The 27,582-nt window shown below is 43.0% G+C and overlaps 1 protein-coding gene across 3 annotated transcripts in view; it reads right to left on the bottom strand.

Moving 5' to 3' along the window:
* The window catches only part of CASK (calcium/calmodulin dependent serine protein kinase), a 1,258,500-nt gene that overhangs the window by 1,032,842 nt on the left and 198,076 nt on the right, over window positions 1-27,582 (bottom strand). For all 3 annotated transcript variants that reach the window (XM_069204206.1, XM_069204204.1, XM_069204205.1), the window contains exon 2: window positions 2,219-2,331. In XM_069204206.1, the coding sequence (XP_069060307.1) occupies window positions 2,219-2,331 (113 nt within the window). The remainder of the gene's footprint in view (window positions 1-2,218; window positions 2,332-27,582) is intronic.

The raw sequence follows: 27,582 nt of genomic DNA, 5'->3' as shown, positions 1-27,582 counted from the left end.
CCTACAAGCCCTATATATTCCCGCAACCAGAAGAGTCCAGCTGAAAAAACGGTATATTGCTTTAAAAAATCTGACATCGCAGGAAAAAGTTACAGAGTAAAACGTGGAGAAAAATGGCTGTTTTTTTCACCTCAATTTCAATATTATTTTTATTTCAGCTGTTATTGTCTGTAGGAAACACTTGTAGGATCTACACAAATGACCCCTTGCTGAATTCAGAATTTTGTCTACTTTTCAGAAATGTTTAGCTTTCTGGGATCCAGCATTGGTTTCTCACCCATTTTGGTCACTAACTGGAAGGAGGCTGAAAGCACAAAAAATAGTAAAAATGGGGTATGTCCCAGTAAAATGACAAAATTGTATTGAAAAATTGGGTTTTCCAATTCAAGTCTGCCTGTTCCTAAAAGCTGGGAAGATGGTGATCTTGCCACCGCAAACCCTTTGTTGGTGCCATTTTCAGGGAAAAAACCACGAGCTACCTTCTGCAGCCCTTTTTTCCATTTTTTTTTTTTTAAAAACAACAATTTCACTGTATTTTGGCTAATTTCTTGGTCTCCTTCAGGGGAACCCACAAAGTCTGGGTACCCCTAGAATCCCTAGGATGCTGGGAAAAAAGGACGCAAATTGGGCGTGGGTAGCTTATGTGAACAGAAAGTTATGAGGGCCTAAGCGCGAACTGCCCAATATAGCCAAAAAAAGGCTCTGCACAGGAGGGGGAAACGGGCCTGGCAGCGAAGGGGCTAAAGAGAGAAACGAAAAAAACTGTTACATGCCGAAGACGCAGAAAAAAGGGAACTGACATCTCAACACAGACAACTCTAGTTTGCCGACAAGAGATTGTTAAGGCTCAGATGACATCACACGGATTCACATGTGGAGTAGTGGCATTATGACATCTTCATCAACATGCATACCTATGAAAAAAGGTTTCTGTGGATTGCTGGTGCACTGGGACTATTCAAAAGGTGAGGAATTCACAGGTAGATGTATTCATCAGAAACACTCAGCATTTAATATTTAACTTCTATTATAGACAATGTATTGTTAATTGATTTCAAGCCACACCTTCTGTAGCCACAACACATCTAAAGAGTACACCATTTTAGATCATAAACTGATTTTAGACCATTTTAGATCATAAACTGTCAACCTGAATTAGGTACATTGTGGCTAACACTGTATATGTTAAGACCAACATGAAACCATTTAAATGCCACTAAAGGTCGAACTGAACAACAAACACAAAACAGTGAGTGACAGTATGTATAATGTTAGCACTTTTCTTGGTACTGACCTCACACTTGACAAACTTGATGGGAATCCCCTCAAAAAAGAGGTATTGAGGAACAGTACATTAGGGAAAATCAAACCAGGGTGTTTAGACATGGATAACTTTGTGTTAAAGTTCCCAATAGCTGAGAAACAAGGCACTTGATCCTTTATTTTTTTAATCTCTGCCAGGTTTTCTCAAACGTATGCCTATTGGATTCAAGCACTTAAATTATGGATCTTGGTGTGTGTGGTGATCTACTGCACTGGATGTGACTAAATGAGAAGAGGCTTTCACCACGAGACAGGTTTCTGTACAAAAAATGGGACTTAGAAGTGGGTAAACAGGGGATCCACCAGCCAACTAGGATATACAGTTCTTTGTAAAGTCTCATCATGAAGTTCAAATATATTCTTATCTAAAAGCCATGAGAACTAAAGCTATTGTCAAAGGACTGTTTCTCGAAGTCTATGACCTGTATAAGCATAGTAAAATCGCATGTGAAGAATGCCAAGCTTCAAAGGATTAGTAGAAATTGGACCACAAACATCTCCACCCTGCATTCCACTTCTGATGCTACAAATATTAACAACAATCGATGGTCTGGAAGTTCCCGTGATAGTATTACTTTTCTTCTTCAGTTTTGTTTTTTCCCTAGCATCTTTTACTCTGTGTGGTCCCTTTCTGCTTCTCCCCAAATTAGAAATTTGTTGGTACTCCATTTGATAGGTTGCTATTGAAGTGCTCTCCTACACAGGGGCTGTTATCCTTTCTCCACGTTACCAGCTCAATTAACTGTACTCTTAGTAGTCAATAGTTTTGTTTTCTTTGTTTAGTCTACCATAAAAAAGGTCAGCAATTTTAGTAGTGTTTACAAACTAATAAAGCAGCCATGAACAAATGAATACATTTTACTGTGCGCATTCGGAAAGCACAAACAGTGTTTACCTTCTGTGCTTAGTCCTGGGCTTGAAGTGAACTTTGCGACATCCACAATTTTCACAGCAAACTGCTGCCCTGTCTCTCTGTTGATACATCGCCTCACCACACTGAATGGACCCCTAAAAACAAAACATGTGTTAGCACTGCTTTAATGGCTTAGATTTATTTATTACAAACTTAATAAAAACTATTTTAAAACAATCATGGTAAGAGCAAGATTAAAATTAGTTTCCAGCATAAGTCTAGCTTCCCTGGGCATAAGATTACTACACAGAAATACAGAACTTAAGGCATTTTGCGGAGTTGTTCTATACCATGAACTTGGATTCCAGATACTCATCGTGAAAACGAAGCAGGCTTGAATGCACTTGCAGATGACCAGAGTATCAACTACTCATAAAAGACAGGACCACAGTACGTGTCTCAAATGTTCTATATTTTGCTCTTTGTCCATTTTATTGTGGTTCTATTGGTAAAATGGCAAATCTTTGAGAAGGGTGACGAATGAGAAGTTACTTACATATGATCCTATGTATACAATGCATACCTTCAATGAATACTTAATGTTTCCACCAGCGTGTGAGATTTCAAAACACCTCACAAAGATCAAACACTGCTATAGAGAGTTTTTCAAAACTATAACTAGAGGGATTTTTCTTTAAGTCTCAACACACAGACAACTCTAGTTCTCAGTTATCGAAAAACGTATCTACAGTACGATATACACAGCATGGGCTTTGGGCCAGACCGTTGCTTGTGACTGGACGGCTTTCATGTCCATCTCAGTTCCCCCTCTTAATCAATGACTTTCCTCCGTATTCATGTGCTTGTCTTGTAAATGGAACATTCCTGCTTTACATTACTGATTTGTTGCCTTGTATGCCTCCCACTGGTGACACAAGATTGTTTTTTTTTTCATTTGTTTTAACTTTTTGTTTTTTAATCTCTCTGCTAGAATCGGGCAGCTGCACCCAGCTTCTGGACCACTCCTTTTTTGCAGTCTCAAAACATTACATTTTTCAAACCCTATTTTTATCTTTTGTTTAAATGTTCATGCAAGGACCCGGGAGTTGCACGCTGCTATTCAGTCTCTCACGTTTTATTTTTTGCAATTCTCCCTGCCACCATGTTCATTTTCCAAATCCTTAACATGTTTCCCCCATGTTACTTACAAACCCCTTTCAACCCTAAACTCTGTGTTATTCATTTCTTATTAATTACATTTTTAGTAAGGGCCCGGTATAAGGCACTCTTTCTAAGGCTGCTTACTTCTTTTCTTTTGGTGACAGCCATTAAAACTATTTTAATTTTTGAGGTTGCCATTCCCAAAAGGCTATTGGATATCGTGGAATTATTTTTTTTAATCAATACTTATGAATAAGGGGAGCAGCCCCTTAGGCAAAGGCTGCTCCCCAGGGGGCCAAATTATTTTTTACCACCCAACACTGTCATCTATACCGATAAAAGTTCTGCTGCACGTGTCAACTGCCCTTTGGGACCCGCTTTGGTTCCCCCTCAATTTCAACATGTTTTTGGCTCTTCTGTCACTGGCACTTGGCCCACCTACACAAATGAGGTATAATTTTTTACCAGGAGACTGAGGGAAACGTTGGGTGGTATAAAATATGTCCTGGTGCAGTGATCCCATACAGAAATGTTGGAAAAATGTGTTTTTTTTTTTTTGTTTTTTTTAGCAAAATGTAAGGTTTGTTGAGGATTCTTGGTAAGAAAACATTGTGGGATCCACGCAAGTCACACCTCCCTGGACTCCCTCGAGTGTCTACTTTTCAGAAATGTCTGGGTTTGGTAGGTTTCCCTAGATGGCTGCTGAGCCCAGGACCGAAAACGCAGGTGCCCCCTGTGATATGTCCATGTTGTGTTTTGGGTCATTTCCTGTTGAGGGCGCTAGGCCTACCCACACAAGTGAGGTACCATTTTTTTTTATCGGGAGACTTGGAGAAATGTTGGGTGGTAGGAAATTTGTGGCTCCTCTCAGATTCCAGCACTTTCTGTCACCGAAATGTGAGGAAAAAGTGTTTTTTTGGCCAAATTTTGAGATTTGCTAAGGCTTCTGGGTAACAGAACCTGGTGAGAGCCCCACAAATCACCCCATCTTGGATTCCCCTAGGTGGCTAGTTTTCAAAAATGCGTAGGTTTGGTAGGTTTCCCTAGGTACCGGCTGAGCTAGAGGCCAAAATCTACAGCTAGGCACTTTGCAAAAAACACGTCAGATTTCAATGTAAAAATGTGATGTGCCCATGTTGAGTTTCCTGTCGCGAGCATTAGGCCTACCCACGCAAGTGAGGTACAATTTTTAGTGGGAGACTTGGGGGAACACAATAGAAAAACAAGTGTTATTGCCCCTTGTCTTTCCCTACATTTCGTCCTTCCAAATGTAAGAACGTGTGTGAAAAAGACATCTATTTGAGAAGTGCCCTGTGTAATTCACATGCTAGTATGGGCCCCCCCGAATTCAGAGATGTCCATATAACCACTGCTTCTCAACACCTTATCTTGTGCCCATTTTGGAAATACAAAGGTTTTCTTGATACCTATTTTTCACTTTTTATATTTCAGCAAATGAATTGCTGTATACCCGGTACAGAATGAAAACCCATTGCAAGGTGCAGCTCATTTATTGGCTCTGGGTACCTAGGGTCCTTGATAAACCTACAAACCCTATATATCCCAGCAAACAGAAGAGTCCAGCAGACGTAACAGTATATTGCTTTAAAAAATCTGACATTGCAGGAAAAAATTACAGAGTAAGACGTGGAGAAAAATTGCTGGTTTTCTTCCACCTCAATTTCAATATTTTTTCAATTCAGCTGTTATTTTCTGTAGGAAACCCTTGTAGGATCTACACAAATTACCCCTTGCTGAATTCAGAATTTTGTCTACTTTTCAGAAATGTTTAGCTTTCCGGGATCCAGCATTGGTTTCACACCCATTTCTGTCACTAACTGGAAGGAGGCTGAAAGCACAAAAAAATAGTAAAAATGGGGTATGTCCCAGTAAAATGCCAAAATTGTGTTGAAAAAATGGGTTTCCTGATTCAAGTCTGCCTGTTCCTGAAAGCTGGGAAGATGGTCATTTTAGCACCGCAAACCCTTTGTTGATGCCATTTTCAGGGGAAAAAACACAAGCCTTCTTCTGCAGCCCTTTTTTCCCTTTTGTTTATTTAAAAACATACATTTTCGCTTTATTTTGGCTAATTTCTTTGTCTCCTTCAGGGGAACCCACAAACTCTGGGTACCTCTAGAATCCCTAGGATGTTCGAAAAAAAAGGACACAAATTTGGCGTGGGTAGCCTATGTGGACAAAAAGTTATGAAGGCCTAGGCATGAACTGCCCCAAATAGCCACAAAAAGGCCTGGCACCTGAGGGGGAAAAGGCCCTGCAGCGAAGGGGTTAAACAACTACATAAAAATTATTTGTTATTAAATAGTTCTTACTTTTCAGAATATGAAAGTACCTCAGAAGAGGTCCTAACAGGACCTATTCGTTTACAAGGCTCTTTTTTTGTACACTGAATCACTCTAGGTTATGCTGGCAGACATGGAGCCAAGTTTTACACACTTTCATTAATTCCTCAATCGATCTTATTACTTAAACTACAAAACATAATCATTTACACTTCTACAGGCTATTTTCAATATCTCTTTAGGATTAAGAAAAGGTGCTTCATGCAGTCTCGAAGGCAAGGAGGGCTTTATCAAAATGAAATTTACATAGTAACAATCTGCTACACCCACCTCAATTATTCAAAGACAAAAACTACAGCCTCAACTTATAATTTTGCGGATCCGAGATACATCACAATGGATCAACCCTATTTTGTCTCGTAGGAAGTTATTGAGTGCAGAGACAGCCTGCAATAAAGGTGTAATATTGCATATAAGCGATCAGCAGTGGCTGAAATTAAATTGAAGCATTCCATCCATCACCTTGTTGTTTTTGTCTCTGCTGCTATAAGTGCGCCGGGTATGACCAGACATGGGTCTTGGGTTCACTGTGCCACTGTAACCAAACTATACCTAGCTGAAAAACCCTAACTAGGGGTAAAACCGGTCCTAGGTTGCTTGTGATCCGGTTTAAAGAGGACCTGGTCTGGCAGTTCAAGCTGGACTGTTCCCATAAGGAGCCGGGTCCAGAATGATTTGTATATGGCTAAGCCCAAACTGAGCTGGTACGGTGGGCAAAAAAACAATGGATTGGGGTGCTGCTCGAGCGATCGCCAGTGACGGAGATTAGTTCAAGCATTACATCCATCACCTTGTTGTTTTTGCAACAAAAGTTTTACCCAGTGCCTTTTGTCCAGGGAGATTTGTGCCAAGGAGCGAAAAAAACAGCAGGTTCCGGTTTATTCACGTACGCTTGCACCTTCTTACACATTCTTCAATTGTTTCTCCCTGCATAGCCCTATTTAAGTTTTCAGTTTTAACTCTTCAAACCTTACTTTGCTAAATCTTTGCCTCAAAGAAATATGGTTCCATGTTGGCTTTCTACTTAATGCAAACCCTTCTGAAAGCAATACTGGAGTGATCAACTCAATTAAGCTCTGAAAAAAAATACTTTGACCCCAAACATGCAAATTTGGCTAATCCTTGTGAGAATTGCTAAACAGTTTCTCATGTAATTGTATCTTGTTTTGTGGAGGCATCTACTTCAGTCAGTATTCAGGAAAGAGGTTATCAACATTTCTTGTGTATCAGAAAAGCACATGAGGCTAGGTAAGTATTTTAGTGAAAGTATCCGTTTGGACGCAGTACTTCTTCCATTCAAATAACGTTTACATACACAGCCTTGTATATAGTGCTTAATGGAAGAGTACAAAGTCCAGAAATTTAAAATGTCATGCTTATTTTTTATTTATTTTTAAATAAAGACATATGAAAGTAGTTGTGGTTCTCTTATTTTCTGATTCTTGATATTAATCTGCCTCAAAAAGAGACCACCAGAAGACGTGGTTTCTTAGATCAAGAACGAGTGGATTGGTACATGAGCTGTAAGCACAGCTCATTTGTATACTCTTAATCCCTATGCGAACTTCCTGTATTCCCGATTAACATGTTCAAAAGCAGGCAGAACATAGGGACTCAGGAAACAAGTGATACGGTTCTCTCCTATGTGGAGATGCACATCCAATGTAGACTGATTACACAGTGCACAAATCATTTTTTTTAAATGTATATTGAGCTGGGCATACAAAGCTAAGGCTTAGCAGGTCGCGGAGACAGTCAGTCAAATCTAGTGAATGCACCAGAAATGGCAAGGAGGTACATAATCCCAAGAAAGGCCAAGTCAAATCTAACAGACTGTTAGGAAATGTCAGGTGCAGGTTGCACATGTTTGGGGGTGCCCATATTTGACAAGCTAACCAGAAATGCCTTATATGTTAATTCACCTCATGAACAAAAACACTATGAAAACACAATGAATTTCATTGGAAAGATACCTTTCGTTTTGAGCAATACAAAAACCCATCATATTAAGCAACTACTGTAGTCAGATGTTTCATGATACCAAAAAAACAATAAAAACACAATATGAAGGCCAGAGGCCTTATCTACCAGATCTGTCTAATGGAAAATCATCAGGAATTTGACACCTAGAACAGCGGTTCTACACATGTGGTCAGCGAACCCCTGGGAGTGTGTGACACTCAGGAAGATCTGCAAAGTTTAGATAATTATTCTTGGAAGAATAATAACCTATGCATACATAAAAAAGCAACATTGAAAATTTAAAATGTTAAAACACTTTGTAGATGCAAATGAAAACAAATTTAGGGTAGGGGCTAAAAATTATTCGGGCTCTTTACCTTGATTCATGGAAGCAGCACAAATACAGAAAACAAACTAATATGGATTACTGGAGCTCCAAACATCCCTGCCAAGTATCAAGCATCAGGCATGATTAGAACGCATTTCTGTGTGGTGGTCAGCATCACTGCACTGAAATGGAATATCATGCATTATAGTGCCTCCTCAGCTGTCAAAGTGCGCTGCTATAATGCATGTCATCATTATCGACTGAGCTGCAGTGGCAGTGGTTGAGAGCTGTGTGAGCTGCTCTCGGCAGGCTAAGGCAGGCAGGCTGGCTCTAGATCTGCTTCCAGTAGAGTTCTGCTAGAATGTATTTAAGTTGCACGATACACACCGTAAAGCAGACACATGCGCACATAACAAAACTGACGTCAAAAGAAGACTGTCAGTCAGTAAAATACACAGTTTAATAGGCTAAGTTGAGGGGTGAGGCGTTATTTCATCAAGTTTTGCTTGAGCTTGGGTATGTTAGTAAAATGTGCAGCCAGCAGCTCTGAGTCCTCCAGACCTTGCCACAGGCAGGGTCGGTGGTGGATAGGTCGGGTTGATTCAATTTGAAGTTCCTGCAGCGACTTAACCTGGCCCGAGCCGCGGCTGACTCTTGCCACTGTCCTAGTGTGGGAAATGGAAAGCCACACTGAAAGGTGCTGCACACCACAGCTGGCGCAGCAATTTTGGAAACGTCCAAGATGAGATGCCGTGCAACAGACTTGACCACACTCAGGCCAGCAGGAGTCATGCACTGGCTGAGCCATGCCTGCAGAGAGCGCATGATGAACAGAGTGGTTATTGTAACAATAGCTGCGGGCCGCCAGTCGAAGGAGTATCGTGAGCGGGCGGCGCAGCAGTATCATCACATGGTGGCGAAGAGCGGGACCTGACCCCAGCACACTGGGCCGTGCCGCCAGAAGCCAGGTTCAGTTGCCACGACGAGTCACTGTGCATCAGTAAGTGCCTGAGTGAAAGCTGGTATAATAATAGATTAAATTTGCTTAATAATTGAACTTAAACGGTTATCAAAAAGAATACATTAAAAGTAAACATCTATGTGCCATGTTAAAATGCTTGTTAGACTGAGCCAGAAGTTCAACTGACTCATGTTATAGCGCCCGGACGGAGTGCTGGACCCCGGCAGTCAGTCGCGCGCTAGTGTCAAATTTTGAATACAGCCAGGCCCTGCCAGTAAGTGCCTGAGAGTGAGAGCTCAGCTGATATTTAATATAATTAAAAGTAAAACACTTCTGATATACCTCTGACACACTGATTGTTAGACAACTGACTCGCGTTATAGAGCCTGGGCCGCTGTTTCCCTCGTCTTCATTGCTTGATTTTGTTCACGAGAATGTGTCACTCTTAGTTGTTGAATTCTCACTCATAATTACACTGAAATTATGAAAATGTCACACAGAGCAATGTGAAACCTTGTCAGCTATGCTCAAATGAAGCACTGGTATTTGCTACACAGAATGAGCAAAGCATTAAGAGCAACAAAGAGATAGGCTAAAATCTAGCAAATCGCTTCTTTAAAAAAAAAAAAAAAAAAAATTTCAATTTTCAAAGGCTCCAACATTCCCATTAAAATTTCGTTTTTTTTATTTTATTTATTGTTAAATAGAATATTTCAGAACTTATTTTGTCTTTGTTTGACGTACACTTGTTTCTGGGTTTTTGGGTGTTATTTTGAGGTTCAAATAATTTGCTTAGCTAGGGGCCCATGGCTTGCAGTAGTGATTCACTGGGAGTCCACAGAAGGCAAAGGTAAAGAACCGCTGATCTAAAGCATTGAAAATATTTTCGGCTGCATGCTAGTCTGGTTTAGGATAAGGCTCTAAAAATAGTTGGCTATACATTTCAGGTGGTGATGGACATGTAGAGGCAAAGGTTAACTTAGTTTGGAAAACTGAGCACTATAAAGCTTTGACGTCTTGCATATTCATGTATGTTTTAACAGCCCTGCTTTATATCAGAGAAACTATACTTTGCAAAAGGGTGATTAAATCCCGAAAGTATGTAGAAAAACTTTTATCCAACAGTTATTTTTCATTTTAAATAGACATTTGAACGGGCTGCACACGATTGCATTCCAAATGTATGAATACTTGACTGAAATTTACCAACGACACTGATAATTCTTTTGTTAAATTAGAAACGGCTAACTTTCTAAACTTTGATTCCCAATGGATTATGTTATTGAATAATCAGTCTCTAAGACTGCAGTAAAAGGTTTACTGGGTCCAGCTGCATCTAGACATGTCCATACGTTGTACATTTATTGCAGAGTTATACCAGTGAAATATTTGTAACTGTTTTTTTTACTTAGTGAATAGTGATTTCCCAGCTGTTCTCAACTTGAATGGGTTGCATACCCTTAGGTACAGTCCAGGGATTTGTCACGTTGCATACGTTTTTTTTAAATGTAGGCCCGTTTACATAATGTATGTTATTGGATGTTTGCTTGACAAGCAGTGAAATGTATGTACTGTATGCATTACTTGGCCGTTCGTGTCAATTGCTAATGCCTGTATTTTACCCCGCAGCATACCTGTAAGGCCTAGCAAACTAGGACATAGTAAGTTCTAGTTTAACTATATCTCTACAAGCTAGAACAGAGGTTCTTAACCTGTAGACCGTACACCCATATGACCTCTAACCAATATTTTTTCAATAATTCTGAGAGTTTTGACCAAAATAATTGTATACATGTGGCTCCTTGTTCAATGATAAGTTTTATAAATAATAATACTCACTTGAAGTCTAGTATATTGGTTCCCCAATGTAGGTGATATATGTATTTAAAAAATCAAAGATATGCTTAAAAATTAAATCAAACATTTAAAAAATGTTCCTAGTCAGAAGCGAATTGCTAGTTCAGGACAGAGCATGTGTAAACATGTGTGTTGTCACTGTCCACATTCAAATACGCTCTAACCTAACCTTACAATCAGTTTCCGACTTAAAATACTTCTGAACTGATTATAATTTTCTAGAATATCTTATGCATTTGCACACTTAAAAAACCAGTGTTCAAACCGTTCAGTAATCTAAGCATCTATATGCACACAGACTTCTCAAAAGGCCCTTCTTGGCTGCACGTTCGTCCGTCCGCTCTGTACATGGTGGGGAGGCACTTACATACTCCAAGCACCTACACTCCTTGCACTGGAAAAGGGTTATGTCTGCACTTTTCAGCACAGGTGAAATACTTCCAAAGGCACTTCCCTGTAGGCAGCTTGTATTCTGACGTGATGAGTATCTGATAGTCTAGCAATCACTACCTTTGACACTTTTTGACGCAAAGGCCCTCCATGGTCTCTCACTTTGTCCATACCAAGCTCAATTAACGCTCTGTATGTATATGTTGGGGCCTAAGTCAATACAGTTAATATTTCAGTCGCACCACTTCTACTGAGAACTCTAATTGCATACAATTACCAGCTGCTTTGCAAATACAATCTGGATCTTATTCCAGTGTGTGGTTGTTGCTGTATTCAAATATGCAGGTGCACAGTACCATAGATGTGTAGAGAACATACAGGTAATACTTGTATGTGTATTTTTGTGTATTATTGTTGAGGTAAAAAAACTGAGAAATAGCTTGTGATCGAGTTTGAGTTTATGAATTTGTAAAGCGCATAGCTACCCTAGGGCGTCCCAGCGCTGAGATACGTGAAGGCTCCCAAGAAGGACAGAAAAGAAAAAAAGGAGAATTAAGGCAAAGAATTGACAGCAAAAAGAATTGTTTTTAACTTCTTCCTAAATAAGCGCTATGAAGACTCGTGTCGTAGCTCTAAAGGAAGAGAGTTCCATAGCCGAGCAGCTTTCACAATGAAGGAGTTACCTCCCCAAAATCTCTTAAATCGTGCTATGTGGACTTGCCGGGAGGTAGATGAACGCAGAAGTCTGGCAGGGGCATAGATGGCGAGGGAATTTCTAAGAAAGAAGGGACCCCTGTCATGTAGGGCTTTATGGACCAGGCATAGGGATTTAAATTGAATACGTTGTTTTATAGGCAACCAATGAAGTATTACAAGTGCTGGCTTGGCGGACAGATGCCTATATAAATTAGTAAGCAGTCTAGCTGCAGCATTCTGAACAACTTGAAGTTTCCTTATCACGTAATCTGGAGAACTAAGGAACAAAGAATTACCATAGTCAAGGCGGGAAAGAATCAGTGCCTGAACGAGGATTCTTTTAGCCCTGGGAGGAAGAAGATTCAGAATCTTCCTAAGAGATTTTAAAAAGGCCAAAGCACATTTGAAGGGGGGGTCCACCAAATTCAAAGGTTAAGAACCTCTGAGATAGAGCACCACTGCAGCAGAATGGCCTATGTGCTATAGTAAAAAAGCACAATGCAACATTTTAAAAATATTGAGATGGATTTTGGCAAAGAGAGGCCCGGCCATACAGAATGTATATTATAGTGTAATAAATTAAGAGTCCATAATAAATTCACAAGAAACAGCTCCAGTGCTTGCTCTGGACTTGACGTTTTTAAAATTTTAGGGAACGTAATGGGAATGTAGCAGTTTGGTTCTAAATGGGACACTAAACAGTCCTCACGAACTCACACCATCGATTTCATGTAAGTCAGCTGGAGGCAATTTAAAAGATCTCTGAAAGGCAAACAGAATGGATTATCAAATCCATTCTGGGATAGTATCGGGTGGAAGCGACATTTGCAAATCTTCACAATCTGACAACATCACTAATGTTATGCTAATCCACTGCAAAAACAGTTATTTCACCTAGAATCACAGCTAGAAAACGTATCTCCAAGCAAGGAAACAGAGGACAATGAAAATAAACTGCAGTGTTGGTGCTGACAGCAAAGAATTTACCCTGGCCTCCTGATACTTTACACATATGTTAGACACTTACCCAACATAAAGATGCTAACCAATGGAAAGAGAAAGATGGTTTGTGCTAAGTTTAGGGTGGTCAGGGAGGCCTTTTTTAACTCCAAGTAAAATGATTTTAAACTAGCTCAACTGGAAAAAGGAACTTCCCGTCAAAACTTTAAAGACTGACAACCTAGTTAGAGACAAGAACCTATTCATACAAAGCAACAAACTACAGGGAGCAAAGTTTACCAACAAATGGGCACACAAAGAAACGCTCATGCACACAGCCACCAGAGACATAGGAAACACAAAAACACCAAAATAAGTAGATTTTGTATGCCATATAAAATACTACCATTTTTGGTGTTTCCAGTGTTGACAACTTACATTTTTATTTCATGTGTTTTCTGTTTCCCTGTTGACATTTACTAGCCATTTCTGTTACAAAGATCAAACCCCTACTTTCGCACAGTATGAACTCTTTTTGTCTGCCTAACTCTCAAATACTATTGCCTGCTACTTAAATTTTCCAACAGATATGAACACTACCACACAATACATCATTTTATCATGGCAGGTAGGGAAATTAAAAACCCTTGACCTACAGTGAGATGAATACATTTGATGCACACTGCTGTGGTGCTCATGCCACCTATTACAGCAAAAGCTTGCTTCAGTCATGGACACTGACTGCATCATCATTGAAAACAGGAGATACTACTCGGGCAAGTTGCAATAGGAAAGACCTACACTTTGTGCTGGACTCCTGCATGGGTCTCAAGAAGAACAAGCACAAACAACGCTAGCAGGTGTCGCCTATGAGAGCTATTTGCTTTGGCAATGTTTTGTAGCCATGCTGTACAGCAGCGCAGATACTTTGTAGTGTGGCTAAAATTGATTTTAAAAAGTACTATAATAAACGCAAGGCTAATGGCTTTTTTAAAATAAAGTTCTTTAGCACTGGATGCATCATATTCCATTTTTATTATTATTTTTAGCATTGTTGCAAAGCAGCTAGGCTTTAATACAGTATGGCTACAAATCATTGCCAAAGGTGGCAATGCCCATGCTGTACAGCATCAACAAAAGGCAATGGCAGAGCCAATATTCTTGAAGGTGCGATCTACTGGCTGTGCCAATGCTTGTTAGGTCTTGCAACAACGCCCCTGTGATCCTGAGTAATTCTTATGTGTGAAAAAGAAAAGAAAATATGACATTTACCAAAAAACCTATCACATAAAGAAAGCAATTTCACCCATGTCCCGGTCATAGTGAAAATACATTTGGAAGTAGATAAAATCTGTTTTCACAGTAAAAGCCCAAAACATCTGTTCGCAAAATATACATCTATTTTAAAGGAGAAAAGGGCTTCTTTGAAGTGCGCATGCCAGAGTATAATATAGCTTCAGATGGCAAGAAGTTCCACAAGGAGGACAGGGAAGAAGAAAAACTAAAAGTAGCACCTCAATCACAGCGCGATTAGAGAAAGGAAAGCACTCGAGCTGAATAAATCAGTACTTGGTCCATGCTACAGCCAAACAAATAGGAAGTGAAGCCAGAACACGCTGGCTAATTGGAAGGCAGCAAATAAGAGTGGCAATGAAGTCAACGAATGTTAAACAATGGACCGGCTGCAAGCCCCTTGTTGTAAACACTATCTCTTGCAAGTACTATGTGCACTGTCACAGGTGGGACCTAAAAAAAAAATTTTAAAAAACAGTTTGTCTTTGATAATTTCAAACCTAAAGACAAGAAGTAGGATTTAATATCAGAAAAAAATAAAAGATTAATATTTAAATTCTAAATGAATTTCAGGTGAAGAGTACCTTTTGAAATGATTTAACAATTATACCAATTTCTGTCTAAACTAGTACACATACAGTTTCTGAAGTTAGACAGCTGCTGGAGATTATGAAAATGAAGGAAGCGGTCTTGAGCCAAACTGGAGACTTGTTACCTAACCTGGAGAGATTGTTTAGAGGCATAACCTTATCCCCTTTAGTGCAGGTGTCAGCCACTGGCCGACGCCCGTACACCCTCCCTGGTGCGGGTCACGACCAGCGGCCGACGCCAGAGAGAGGTTTTAAAAATCCTACGGTGCAATGCACCAGAGGATTTTTTTTTATTTTTGCCCTGTGAGACGCGGAACAACTTCCGCATCTCCCCCTGCTCCCCCACCCGCCCCTCTGTGATGTGGCGCGCTGAAGTCACATTTTTTCCACGCCAGAGGATCGGGGAGCAGGTGAGCACCCTCCACTCACTCCGATGGGGAAAAAAAAAAAAAAAAGGCCAAAACAGCCTCCCCAGATGCCAGGGAGGCATCAACGGAAAGGGGAGAGCCTCCCCTTTCCATCGATGCCTTCCTGACACCGTTTCCTGGCCATGGATCGCAAGCACGGCTGCGATCCATGGCCAGAAAATGTCCCTAGGCACCAGGGGTGGGTCAGCCCCCGTATAGGTGGACAGTTTAGCCAGTAGCAGAGATAGAGTCTCATTGGATGACTGCTGCTCAAGCCCTAACTCAGGTTATGGAGGATAGCTCTGAGGCAGGATCAGAGATTGAGACCGCATCTGAGGAAGAGAACAAAAGGGGAAGAATCTGGGAGTGATTTTTCAGTTGGCGGACTTCCATCCGACGTCACCTCATCCAGTGATTCTGAGGGAGACGATGACGACAGTCATGCTGTTCCTTCACAAGCACAGTCTTTGCAGCAGGACAACAGCAAGTTAGCTCAACCAAGACAGCAGGTGCGTGCAGCGGCAAACACAGAGAAAGTGCTTTCTTGTCAGCCCCCCGATTTAGTTCAGCCCCAATTTCCACCTTTTACTGGTGACGCTAGATATAAAGTCGATACGGCCAACTTTTTGCCAGTTGACTACGTCCATCTATTTTTGGATGTTGACTTCCTTCAGGAAATTTGTGCAGCAAACAAAGTTGCGTGCAGACCAATTTCTGAGGGAGCATGGAGGCACCCTAGGGCCCCGTTCTAGGGCACACCAGTGGACTCCCCCTTCGCTGGCAGAGTTGAACATATTTTTGGGCCTTACGCTCAATATGGGGTTAGTGCAGAAACCCACCTTGCAGTGCTACTGGACGACTCACACGGATTGGGAAACCCCAATCTTTCCATCATACATGAGCAGAGATCGTCTTTTTGCTACTGCAGCGCATGCTGCATTTCAATGACAATTCTGCTGCCCCGGGACCATCCAGACTATGACAGATTGTTCAAAATTCGGCCTGTCGTGGAACATTGGTCTGCCAGGTTTCCAGAGATCTATACTCCTGGAAAGAATATAGCAGTTGATGAGTCCTTGATCCTGTACAAAGGACGGCTGGTGTTCAGACAGTACATTGCGAGCAAAAGAGCTCACTATGGTATAAAGCTGTGAATGCTGCGTGAGAGCTCTTCTGGCCATGTGTACAGCTTGAGAGTGTATACAGGGAAGGACTCTACCCTGTACCCTGTAGGTTTCCCTGCATGTTAGGTGTCACAGGTAGGATTGTATGGGAACTTGCCCAGCCACTCCTTTACAAAGTTTATAACCTTTATGTGGAAAATTTCTATTCAGAACTAGAGCTGTTCAGTGAGATCTCCAAAGCTGGAACTGTGGCCTGCTGTACAGTTCGATGTAACCGCAAAGGATTTCAGCAGGAGCTTGTTTGCAAGAAGCTCCAGAAATCCCAGAGTACTGAGTTGCATTCCAACAAACCACTCGCAATCAAGTTCTTGGATAGGCGTGATGTATACGTGCTCACTGCAATTCATGATGAGAGCACTTCCCCCATCACAGTTTGGGGTCAGATGGCCGAAGTCCACAAGCCCATCTGTATACTTGATTACAAAATTAGTACATGGGCAGAGTGGACAAGAATGACCAGGTTCTTCAACCATACAATGAGTGTCGTAAAACTCACACTTGGTAGAAGAAACTGTTTACTCACCTGATCCTGATGGCAACATACAATTTGTATGTTGTTTATTGTCAAACAACCACAGGAAGACTCATGACTTTCCTTGACTGCCAGCTGTCTGCAATTAAAAGCCTCACTGCTGTTACAGAAGCAGCAGCAGCCTCCACCTCATATGTTCTGGAGGATGTGGCAAGGCTGCAGGAGCGACACTTTGCTGATCGCATTCCTAAAACACCCAAAAATGATCATTTGGGTTGTCGCTGTAAAGTGTGCTCGAAGCATGGAAGAGGCAGGAGAGTCTGTATTACTGTCCCCAGTGCCCATCTCAACCAGGCCTCTGTGTCTCTATTTGCTTTACGGTGTGTCATACTAAAGCAAAGTTCTGGGAAATCGACTGAGGTGGAGCTGCAGTTGGGTAATCCTTTCAGTGGCTGTGCATGGATACTTTCAGTGGCTGTCCATGGGCCACTGCTTTGTCAGGCACTCAACACAGAATTTTACTTAATCTACTTCAGGAAATCATGGACTTCCTTATGGCCTGCTTGACACCTATACCCACCGTAAGATCGTGGTAGGTGTTCTGCTCAATTACCGTGCATCATAGTCCCCATACCGCACATACTAGTGGACAGAACATATGCTACATTGTCACAGAGTACCCTGTGTGGCAAAATATTAAAGGCATGACTGAATTTTGAAGTGTTTGTTAGGCAACTTATGTTTGCTACACAAGGACCACCATGATTGCCAACGTGAACCAGAGTAGGGGTAATAAGTCAAACAAATGTCCTGTCGGACATATTCACCAACATTTCTACTTGTTTGAAAGTGTGTAAACTCAATTTGAAGCTTCACTTTCAAAGCAAAAGTGGAAGTGATAGTAAATGAGTCCCACAGGATATTTGTTTGACTTTTTACTTTAGAGATCTTAGGATTTCTTCACCAGCATGTCTGCCTTAGTTTCAATGGTAGATATGCTTGTTCAGTTCGACGAATAGGCCTCCCAAGGCATAGTCCGACACCCCCAACTTGCATCCAGAAACTAGTATAGGTTCACTTGGCAATTACACAGGATTAGTCAGGACTCTGATGAGGACAGAGACATGAATGGGTAAGGAAAGCTTATGGTAGAGGTGTGCTTTCACAGGGATAATGCACAGGTAGAAGGCAGATTGTAAAGGTAGTACAGATGTAAATCATCTACACCTATGAATTCAAACCCACTGGTGCCATCCCAGCACTGAAGGACAATGACACCTATGGGTCAGTGTCTGACCTCTTTTCACGTTTATCCTCCATCATAACATAGTAGATGTTCAATTTGTTGCATGATAAGTGCATTACAGTCACAGCACTGAACATATTCTTGGTTGGTACATTTGCTACGTTTTCATGGACTAGCCTGTGTGCCAAACACTACCCTTTTTCACAGCCTATGACCTTCACTTTAGGGAACATCGCGAGAATTCCCCAGCATGTCTGCCTTAGTTTCAAAGGTAGATATGGCCGCTCAGTTCGAGGACTTGCTTTTTACAGCATACTTAAACACCCCCAACTTGCATCCACAAACTGGAAGGAGTTGGAGTTAGCACAGTGACAGCTAAAGACGCATGAAAATCATGTCTTCCTGAGCCTCGGGTGGCTGTCATGGGAGTCATTAGTGAAGGTTCATTACGCATGTCTTCGGTAATGTTCAGGAAGAAGGCGGCAGTTACTTGACAGGTGGTAAAATATAGTCAAACTTATTGCGTCCTGTGGTGTATGAATGTGATGGGCCCTTGTCTGGCAGCGGTAAATTAATGTGAGTGCAGTGACTGTTTGGATTGGGCCCTTGGCCGGCAGTATGAAAGGGTTGTTTGTTGTGCGTGAATGGCGTGTGAATGGCCCTTAAAGAGGTTGGTGCCTGGATGCAGCTTTATGGCTCACCTTCAGAAGGCTTGGTTTCAATATACAGATACAGGTGGTAAAATGTAGTTAAGCTTATTGCGTCCTGTGGTGTATGAATGTGATGGGCCCTTGTCTGGCAGCAGTAAATTAATGTGAGTGCAGTGACTGTTTGGATTCGGCCCTTGGCCGGCAGTATGAAAGGGTTGTTTGTTGTGCGTGAATGGCGTGTGAATGGCCCTTAAAGAAGTTGGTGCCTGGATGCGGCTTTATGGCTCACCTTCAGAAGGCTTGGTTTCAATATACAGATACTTTGATAAGTATTAAAGCTTTGAAACCATAATTTCTGGAGGTGCGAAAAACAACCAGTGTGTGTGGTGGATTAACTTTAATATACTAGTACCAGGGGTGTCCAAGGGTGCAGGACTTGTGTGGCTCTTACCAGTTTTCCTTCACCCAGAATCCCCTTGAAATCACAAACTGTGCTTAAAAAACACTTTTGCCTTTGCTTTCAGTGAGGAGAAGTCCTAGAATCTGCAGGCAGTCACAAATGTTCTACCACCCAGCATTCCACTAAGTCTCCAAGGAAAAAAACTGCCTCACTTTAGTGGGTGGGCAAGTGACTACAACAGGGAAGTGCCCAAAACGGAGTGTGGAGACATCAAAATTACCTACCACAAAACAGCCTGGTTTTGTAAGACAGTCACCTGAGTATTTGGTCTTGGGCTCAGCAGCCATATAGGGAAACTTACCAAACCCAGACATTTCTGAAAACTAGACACCCACGGAAGTGTGGCATGTTTGGATTTCACAAAGTTTTCTTACCCAGAATACCCTGCAAAAGTGAAACGTTGATTAAAAACACAATTTTTCCTTGCTTTTTCATCACAGAAACTACAGGAATGTGCAGGGATCCACAAACTTCCTACCACCCAGTGTTTCTCCACTTGTCCTGATAAAGAAAACAGCCCCCACTTGTGTGCCTCTGCCTACAGCCTGGGTCAGGAATGGATCACTCCAGGGTTAACAGTAGCCCTGATGCAAGGACTACCAGTGACCCTTGTGTGATCCATTCCTGTTGCAGGGGACAAGCCTACCCACACAAGTGAAGTACCATTTTTATTGGGAGACTTGGGGGGATGCTGGGTGGAAGGAAGTTTTGTCTCCCCTCAGATTCCAGGACTTTCCATCACAGAAATGTGAGGAAAAAAGTGGGTTTTTCTGCCACATTGAGGTTTGCAAAGGATTCTGGGTAACAGAACGTGGTGAGAGCCCCACAAGTCACCCCATCATGGGTTCCCCTAGGAGTCTAGTTTTGAAAAATGTGTGAGTTTGTTATTTTTCCGTAAGTGCCTCCTGAGCTACAGGCCAAAATCCACAGCTAGGCACTTTCCCAAAAACACCTCAGTTTTCAATGTAAAAATGTGATGTGTCCATGTTGCATTTAGGGGCGTTTCCTGTCGTGGACACTAGGGCTACCCACACAAGTGAGGTACCATTTGTATCGGGAGACTTGGGGGAATGCTGGGTAGGAGGAAATTTGTGTATCCCCTCAGATTCCAGAACTTTCCATCACAGAAATGTGAGAAAAAAAGTGTTTTTTTCCCTCCACATTGAGGTTTGCAAAGGATTCTGGGTAACAGAACCTGGTGAGAGCCCCAGAAGTCACCCCATTCTGAATTCCCCTATGTGTCTAGTTTTAAAAAATGTTTAGGTTTGCTAGGTTTCCCGAGCTGCCGGCTGAGCTAAAGGCCAAATTCCACAACTAGGCACCTTGCAAAAACACAGATCAGTTTTCTTTGGGAAAATGTGATGTGTCAATGTTGTATTTAAGGGCAATTTCCTTTCACGGGCACTAGGCCTACCCTCACAAGTGAGGTACCATATTTATTGGTAGACTTGGGGGAATGCTATGTGGAAGAAAATTTGTGGCTACTCTCAGATTCCTGAACTTTCTATCACTGAAATGTGAGGAAAAAGTGTTTTTTTTGTTGCCAATTTTGAGGTTTGCAAAGGATTCCGGGTAACAAAACCTGGTGAGAGCCCCACAAGTCACCCCATTCTGAATTCCCCTATGTGTCTAGTTTAAAAAATGTATAGGTTTGCTAGGTTTCCATAGGTGCCAGCTGAGCTAAAGGCCAAATTCCACAGCTAGGTGAATTCAGAGATGTGCAAATAACCACTGCTTCTCAACACCTTATCTTGGGCCCATTTTGGAAAGTCAAAAGATTCCTTGATACCTGATTTCGACTCATATTTTACCAAATAAATTGCTGTATACCTGGTATACAATGAACACCCACTGCAAGGTGCAGCTCATTAATTGGCTCTGGATACCTAGGGGTTCTTGATGAACCTACAAGCCCTATATATCCCCACAACCAGAAGAGTCCAGCAGACGTAACGGTATATTGCTTTCAGAAATCTGCCATAGCAGGAAAAAGTTATAGAGGAAAACGTGGACAGAGATGGCTCTTTTTTTCCACCTCATTTTCAATATTTTTTTTATTTTAGCTGTTACTTTCTGTAGGAAAACCGAGAAGGATCTACACAAATGACCCCTTGCTGAACTCAGAATGTTGTCTACTTTTCAGAAATGTTTAGCTGTCCGGGATCCACCATTGGTTTTACACCCATTCCTGTCACTAACTGGAAGGAAGCTGAAAGCACACAAACAATAGTAAAAATGGGGTATGGCCCAGTAAAATGCCAAAATTGTGTTGAAAACTGTGGTTTTCTGATTCAAGTCTGCCAGTTCCTGAAAGCTGGGAAGATGGTGATTTTAGCACCACAAATCCTTTGTTGATGCCATTTTCAGGGAACACACCACATGCTTTCTTCTGCAGCCCCCCATTTTTCTGGAAAAAAAAATCCCAAAAAATGAAATTTTAAATGTATTTTGGCTGATTTCTTGGTCTCCTCCAAGGGAACCCACAAACTCTGGGTACCTTTAGAATACCTAAGATGTTGGAAAAAAGGACGCAAATTTGGCGTGGATAACTTATATGGACAAAAAGTTATGGAGGCCTAAGCACGAACTATCCCAAATAGTCAAAAAATGGCTCAGTATCGGGGGGGTGGGGGGGAGCAGCTAAGGGGTTAATCTCTTGAGAATATGCTTGTTTGTGTTTTCCAACAAACAGGAGACTACGTACAGCTGACCAACAGATTATTTCAAGTACTAAAAGTCAAGGTACTATCAAACCATTCATATCAAAAAGAGCAAGTGAGAGAGGCTACTACTTTATTCAAACATTTTATATAGACTGAATGATAAAGGTGCAAACATTCTGCTAAAAACAATATCTGTCTGGAGGCACTTTTTATCTCCCTATTTCTTCTCTCGTATAGATGATGTTCCAGTCAGAGTGTTAATGTGCAACCAGCTATTTAAGGTTGCAGCAAGTTTCCTTTGTATGTTGAAGCCTACCAGACTGCGCAGCTGTCTGGTTTGCTAACAACATCTAGGGGACATTCAGAAAGCGTCCCTGGAAATACATTCCGCCTGTTGTTTACCACTGGCTTTGTAACTCACATTTGCTTGCATTCTTTTTGCTGGCACTATCTGTTTTAGGATGCCCAGACTGAAGTTCTTCCCATCCTTTGCCCAAACCCTATTTACTGCATTGGTCCACCAGTGCACGATTTCTGTAAACAGGCCTTTAAATATTGCTCTTATCTTGTCAGATTTACAGTGCATTCAAAGACGGAGGTCAAAAGTCATCCTCTGTCTGCCACAGAGCTGGTGTTTAGTTTTCTTTCTCTGACTTCAAAGTGATACACTGTACGTGACAATCATGCTAACTATGGAGGACTGCTTGCAGAAGGCAGTGGGATGTTATTTTGTGCTAGCACACAACAAAATGTATGTGTGGGTAAATGAAGTGTGTAGAATTTCAGAATGGGAAAAGTCGAAATGAAGCATGGTAATTCTAAAGCGTGGTGGAAACAAATATTTTAAAACAATCAAAACAAATCAATACACTAGTTCATTACATTTTCACACATTGTTTATGCGCTGTATACTTTAATCAGTAAAACTGTATGTCTGTGCAAAAGTAATGGTGATTTAAATTGAAGATGTGTTGTCTCTAATGGAAGTGTACTACCACATCATGCATATTGTTCTAAACTCTGCACTCCACACTATGCCACTCCACTCCACACTGTCACTGCACTCTACTCTGCACCACTCCACTCTAAGCCACTTCACTGTACGCCTCTTTACTCTACACCACTCTACTGTATGTCAATGCACTTTACCCCACACTACTCTAATATGCACCATTGCACTCTACACTCTGTACCAATCCACTCTTTGCCCCTCTAATCTGCCACACTGTACCCTATGCCACTGCACTCTCCTCTGTACCACTCCACATCAGTGCACTCCACGCCACTCGTAACCTATTTGACTCATCACACTCAGGATTTCATGCCCACCACAGCACTGAGACCACGATGATCGCTGCCACAGACATCAGAACTCTTGTCGACTTTGGATAAACTGTTGCCCTGATTCTCCTCCACCTCTTTGCTGCATTTAACACCATCTTCCACCACATCCTCATTCACAGCCTCCACAACACTGGCATACAGTAGAACACCTGCCCTAAAGTGGATCCCGTCTTTCTTACAGGATGCACACAGAGCATCCGACTGCCTCCCTTCACCTCCGTACTCAAAGACATCGTATGCAGCGTACCCAAAGGATCCCCAATCAACAATAGCAAGATGATCACGCAGGCCCTCGTCACCAGCCACGGCAACGTTCTCTACGCCAGTATCTCCACCCAGCTCCTCAGAAGACTTCGCACAGAACAATACAGCCAGAGTCATCCTGGACCTCCCCCAAAAGAACCCACATCGCCCCCACCTCAAAAGCCTCCACTGACTCCATATTCAGAAGAGATGCTAGTTCAAGATCCTCGTGCACACCTACAAATCCCTACATGATCAAAGACCATCCTCCTTAAACCACCGACTGAACTTCCATCTGTTCGCAAGACATCTTCGCTCCGCCACACATGCCCTCACACATACACCCCAGATCTGTCAAAGTCGCAGTGGGGGTGGTCTCTCCTTCTACATCACAACCAAGACCTATAACGACCTGGCCTCTCCACCTCCGAACAGCCCCCTCCCTGTCGGACTTCAGAAAGAAACAAGACCTGGCTTTTCAACTGAGACATGCCACCCTCAGCATCCAGATATACCTAGGGGTGTTAATGCAACTTTATACAAATACTGATTGATTGACTCACTCTGCACTCCATAAGACTCTAAATCACCGCTCCACTCTGAAACAATCTACTCTATGCCACTATACTTGTCTCCATTCCCCTGTGCTCTGTGCCTTGCTGCTCTGTGCCACTGCACTCTACTCTGCACCACTCCATGTTACTTCACTCTACTCTGCAACACTGCACTCTCCACCACTGAACACTACACCATTCTTCTCTATGCCACTGCACTCTACTCTCCACCACTCTGTGCCACTCCTCTCTGCTCTATGCCACTTGACTCTACAACACTCTCCTCCATGCCATTCCACTCTCCTACACTACTCCACTATACAACAATCTACTCCCCTCTACACCAGTCTACAATACTCTACTCCACTCACAGCAACATGCTATGCCACTCCACTCCACTCTCCTCTACTCTACTCCATTCCAGGACACTCTATGCCACTCAAATCTACAACACTCTTCTCCCTCTACAACACACTACACCACTCCATGACGCTCCAGTTCACTCTACTCCACACCACTCCAGAATACTCCACTTTACAACATTCCACGTCACTCTGTTACCCCTCTAAATGCTTAAAAAGCAACTATACTGGTGTACAACATGGCTAAAACATATTGGCAAAAGCCAATAGTTCTTGCATCGGGAGATCTATTGGCTTTGTCAGTGATTATTTATTTTATATTAGTTTACCATAAAAATATAGAAACAGTATGTAGGAAGTTGGCTCTCTATATACTATTTCAAAGTAAGAAACAGCATGCACAGAGTCCAAGGGTTCCCCTTAGAGGTAAGATAGTGGCAAAAAGAGATAATTCTAATGCTCTATTTTGTGGTAGTGTGGCCGAGCAGTAGGTTTACCAGAGGGTAGTGTTAAGCATTTGTCGTACACACACACAGGCAATAAATGAGGAACACACACTCAAAGACAATTCCAGGCAATTGGTTTTTATATAGAAAAATATATTTTCTTAGTTTATTGTAAGAACCACAGGTTCAAGGTTTACAAACAATACTTTAAATGAAAGGTATTTCACTCAGGTATCTTAGGAACTTTGAATAATCACAATAGCATGTACAGTTTTGGCAAAAATGGCAATAAACTATTTTAAAAGTGGACACAGTGCAAAAATCAACAGTTCCTGGGGGAGGTAAGTAAATGTTAAGTTCACAGGAAAGTAAAACACTTACAGGGTTCAAAGTTGGGTCCAAGGTAGCCCACCGTTGGAGGTTCAAGGCAACCCCAAAGTTACCACACCAGCAGCTCAGAGCCGGTCAGGTGCAGAGGCCAAAGTGGTGCCCAAAACATATAGGCTTCAATCGAAATAGGGGTGCCCCGGTTCCAGTCTGCCAGCAGGTAAGTACCTGCGACTTCGGAGGGCAGACCAGGGGGGTTTTGTAGGGCACCGGGTGGGACACAAGCAGGCACAGAAAGTACACCCTCAGCGGCACAGGGGCGGCCGGGTGCAGAGTGCAAACAGGCGTCGGGTTTTCAATAGGAATCAATGGGGAGACCCAGGGGTCTCTTCAACGATGCAGACAGGCACAGGGGGGGCTCCTCGGGGTAGCCACCACCTGGGCTAGGCAGAGGGTCGCCTGGGGGTCGCTCCTGCACTGGAGTTCGGTTCCTTCAGGTCCTGGGGGCTGCGGGTGCAGTGTGGTTTCCAGGCGTCTGGTTCCTTGAAGCAGGCAGTCGCGGTCAGGGGGAGCCTCGGGATATTCTCTGCAGGCGTCGCTGTGGGGGCTCAGGGGGGTCAACTCTGGCAACTCACGGGCTCGCAGTCGCCGGGGAGTCCCCCTTGTAGTGTTAGTTTTCCACAGGTCGAGCCGGGGGCGTCGTGTGCAGAGTGGTAAGTCTCACGCTTCCGACGGAAAACGTGTGGTCTTTAAAAGTTGCTTCTCTGTTGCAAAGTTGCAGTTTTGTTGAACAGGGCCGCTGTTCTCGGGAGCTTCTTGGTCCTTTTAGATGCAGGGCAGTCCTCTGAGGCTTCAGAGGTCGCTGGTCCCTGTTGGATGCGTCGCTGTTGCCGTTTTTCTTGAAGTGGGGAGACAGGCCGGTAGGGCTGGGGCCAAAGCAGTTGTCGTCTCCGTCTTCTCTGCAGGTCTTCAGGTTGCAGGAATCTATCTTCCTCGGTTCTGGGAGCCCCTAAATACTCAATTTAGGGGTGTGTTTAGGTCTGGGAGGGCAGTAGCCAATGGCTACTGGCCCTGAGGGTGGCTACACCCTCTTTGTGCCTCCTCCCTGTGGGGAGGGGGCACATCCCTAATCCTAGTGGGGGAATCCTCCATCTGCAAGATGGAGGATTTCTAAAAATAAGAGTCACCTCAGCTCAGGACACATTAGGGGCTGTCCTGACTGGGGAGTGACTCCTCCTTGTTTTTCGCATTATCTCCTCCAGCCTTGCCGACAAAAGTGGGGGCAGTGGCCGGAGCGGCGGGCATCTCCACTAGCTGGGATGCCCTGTGGCGCTGAAACAAAGGGGGTGAGCCTTTGAGGCTCACCGCCAGGTGTTCCAGTTCCTGCAGGGGGAGGTGAGAAGCACCTCCACCCAGTACAGGCTTTGTTCCTGTACACAGAGTGACAAAGGCACTCTCCCCATGTGGCCAGCAACATGTCTGGTGTGTGGCAGGCTGGCAAAAAATAGTCAGCCCACACTGGAAGTCGGGTATGTTTTCAGGGGGCATCTCTAAGATGCCCTCTGGGTGTATTTTACAATAAAAAGTACACTGGCATCAGTGTGCATTTATTGTGCTGAGAAGTTTGATACCATACTTCCCAGTTTTCAGTGTAGCCATTATGGTGCTGTGGAGTTCGTGTATGACAGACTCCCAGACCATATACTCTTATGGCTACCCTGCACTTACGTCTAAGGTTTTGCTTAGACACTGTAGGGGCACAGTGCTCATGCACTTATGCCCTCACCTGTGGTATAGTGCACCCTGCCTTAGGGCTGTAAGGCCTGCTAGAGGGCTGACTTATCTATACCATAGGCAGTGTGAGGTTGGCATGGCACTCTGAGGGGAGTGCCATGTCGACTTAGTCATTTTCTCCCCACCAGCACACACAAGTTGGCAAGCAGTGTGCAGGTGCTGAGTGAGGGGTCCCCAGGGAGGCATAATACATGCTGCAGCCCTTAGAGACCTTCCCTGGCATCAGGGCCCTTGGTACCAGGGGTACCAGTTACAAGGGTCTTACCTGGGTGCCAGGGTTGTGCCAATTGTGGAGACAAAGGTACAGTTTAAGGAAAGAACACTGGTGTTGGGGCCTGGTTAGCAGGCCTCAGCACAATTTCAAATCATAACTTGGCATCAGCAAAGGCAAAAGGTCAGGGGGTAACCATGCCAAGGAGGCATTTCCTTACACAACCCCCCCCCCCCACCACCACCCCCCAAACGAAAGAGGATGAGACTAACCTTTCCCAAGAGAGTCTTCATTTTCTAAGTGGAAGAACCTGGAAAGGCCATCTGCATTGGCATGGGCAGTCCCAGGTCTGTGTTCCACTATAAAGTCCATTCCCTGTAGGGAGATGGACCACCTCAACAGTTTTGGATTTTCACCTTTCATTTGCATTAGCCATCTGAGAGGTCTGTGGTCAGTTTGAACTACAAAGTGAGTACCAAAGAGGTATGATCTCAGCTTCTTCAGGG

This window comes from Pleurodeles waltl, chromosome 8 (assembly GCF_031143425.1).
Source record: "Pleurodeles waltl isolate 20211129_DDA chromosome 8, aPleWal1.hap1.20221129, whole genome shotgun sequence".
Taxonomy (NCBI): Eukaryota; Metazoa; Chordata; class Amphibia; order Caudata; family Salamandridae; genus Pleurodeles; species Pleurodeles waltl.
The sequence above is the reverse complement of the archived record's forward strand: the minus strand, read 5'-3'. Positions and strand labels throughout refer to the sequence as shown.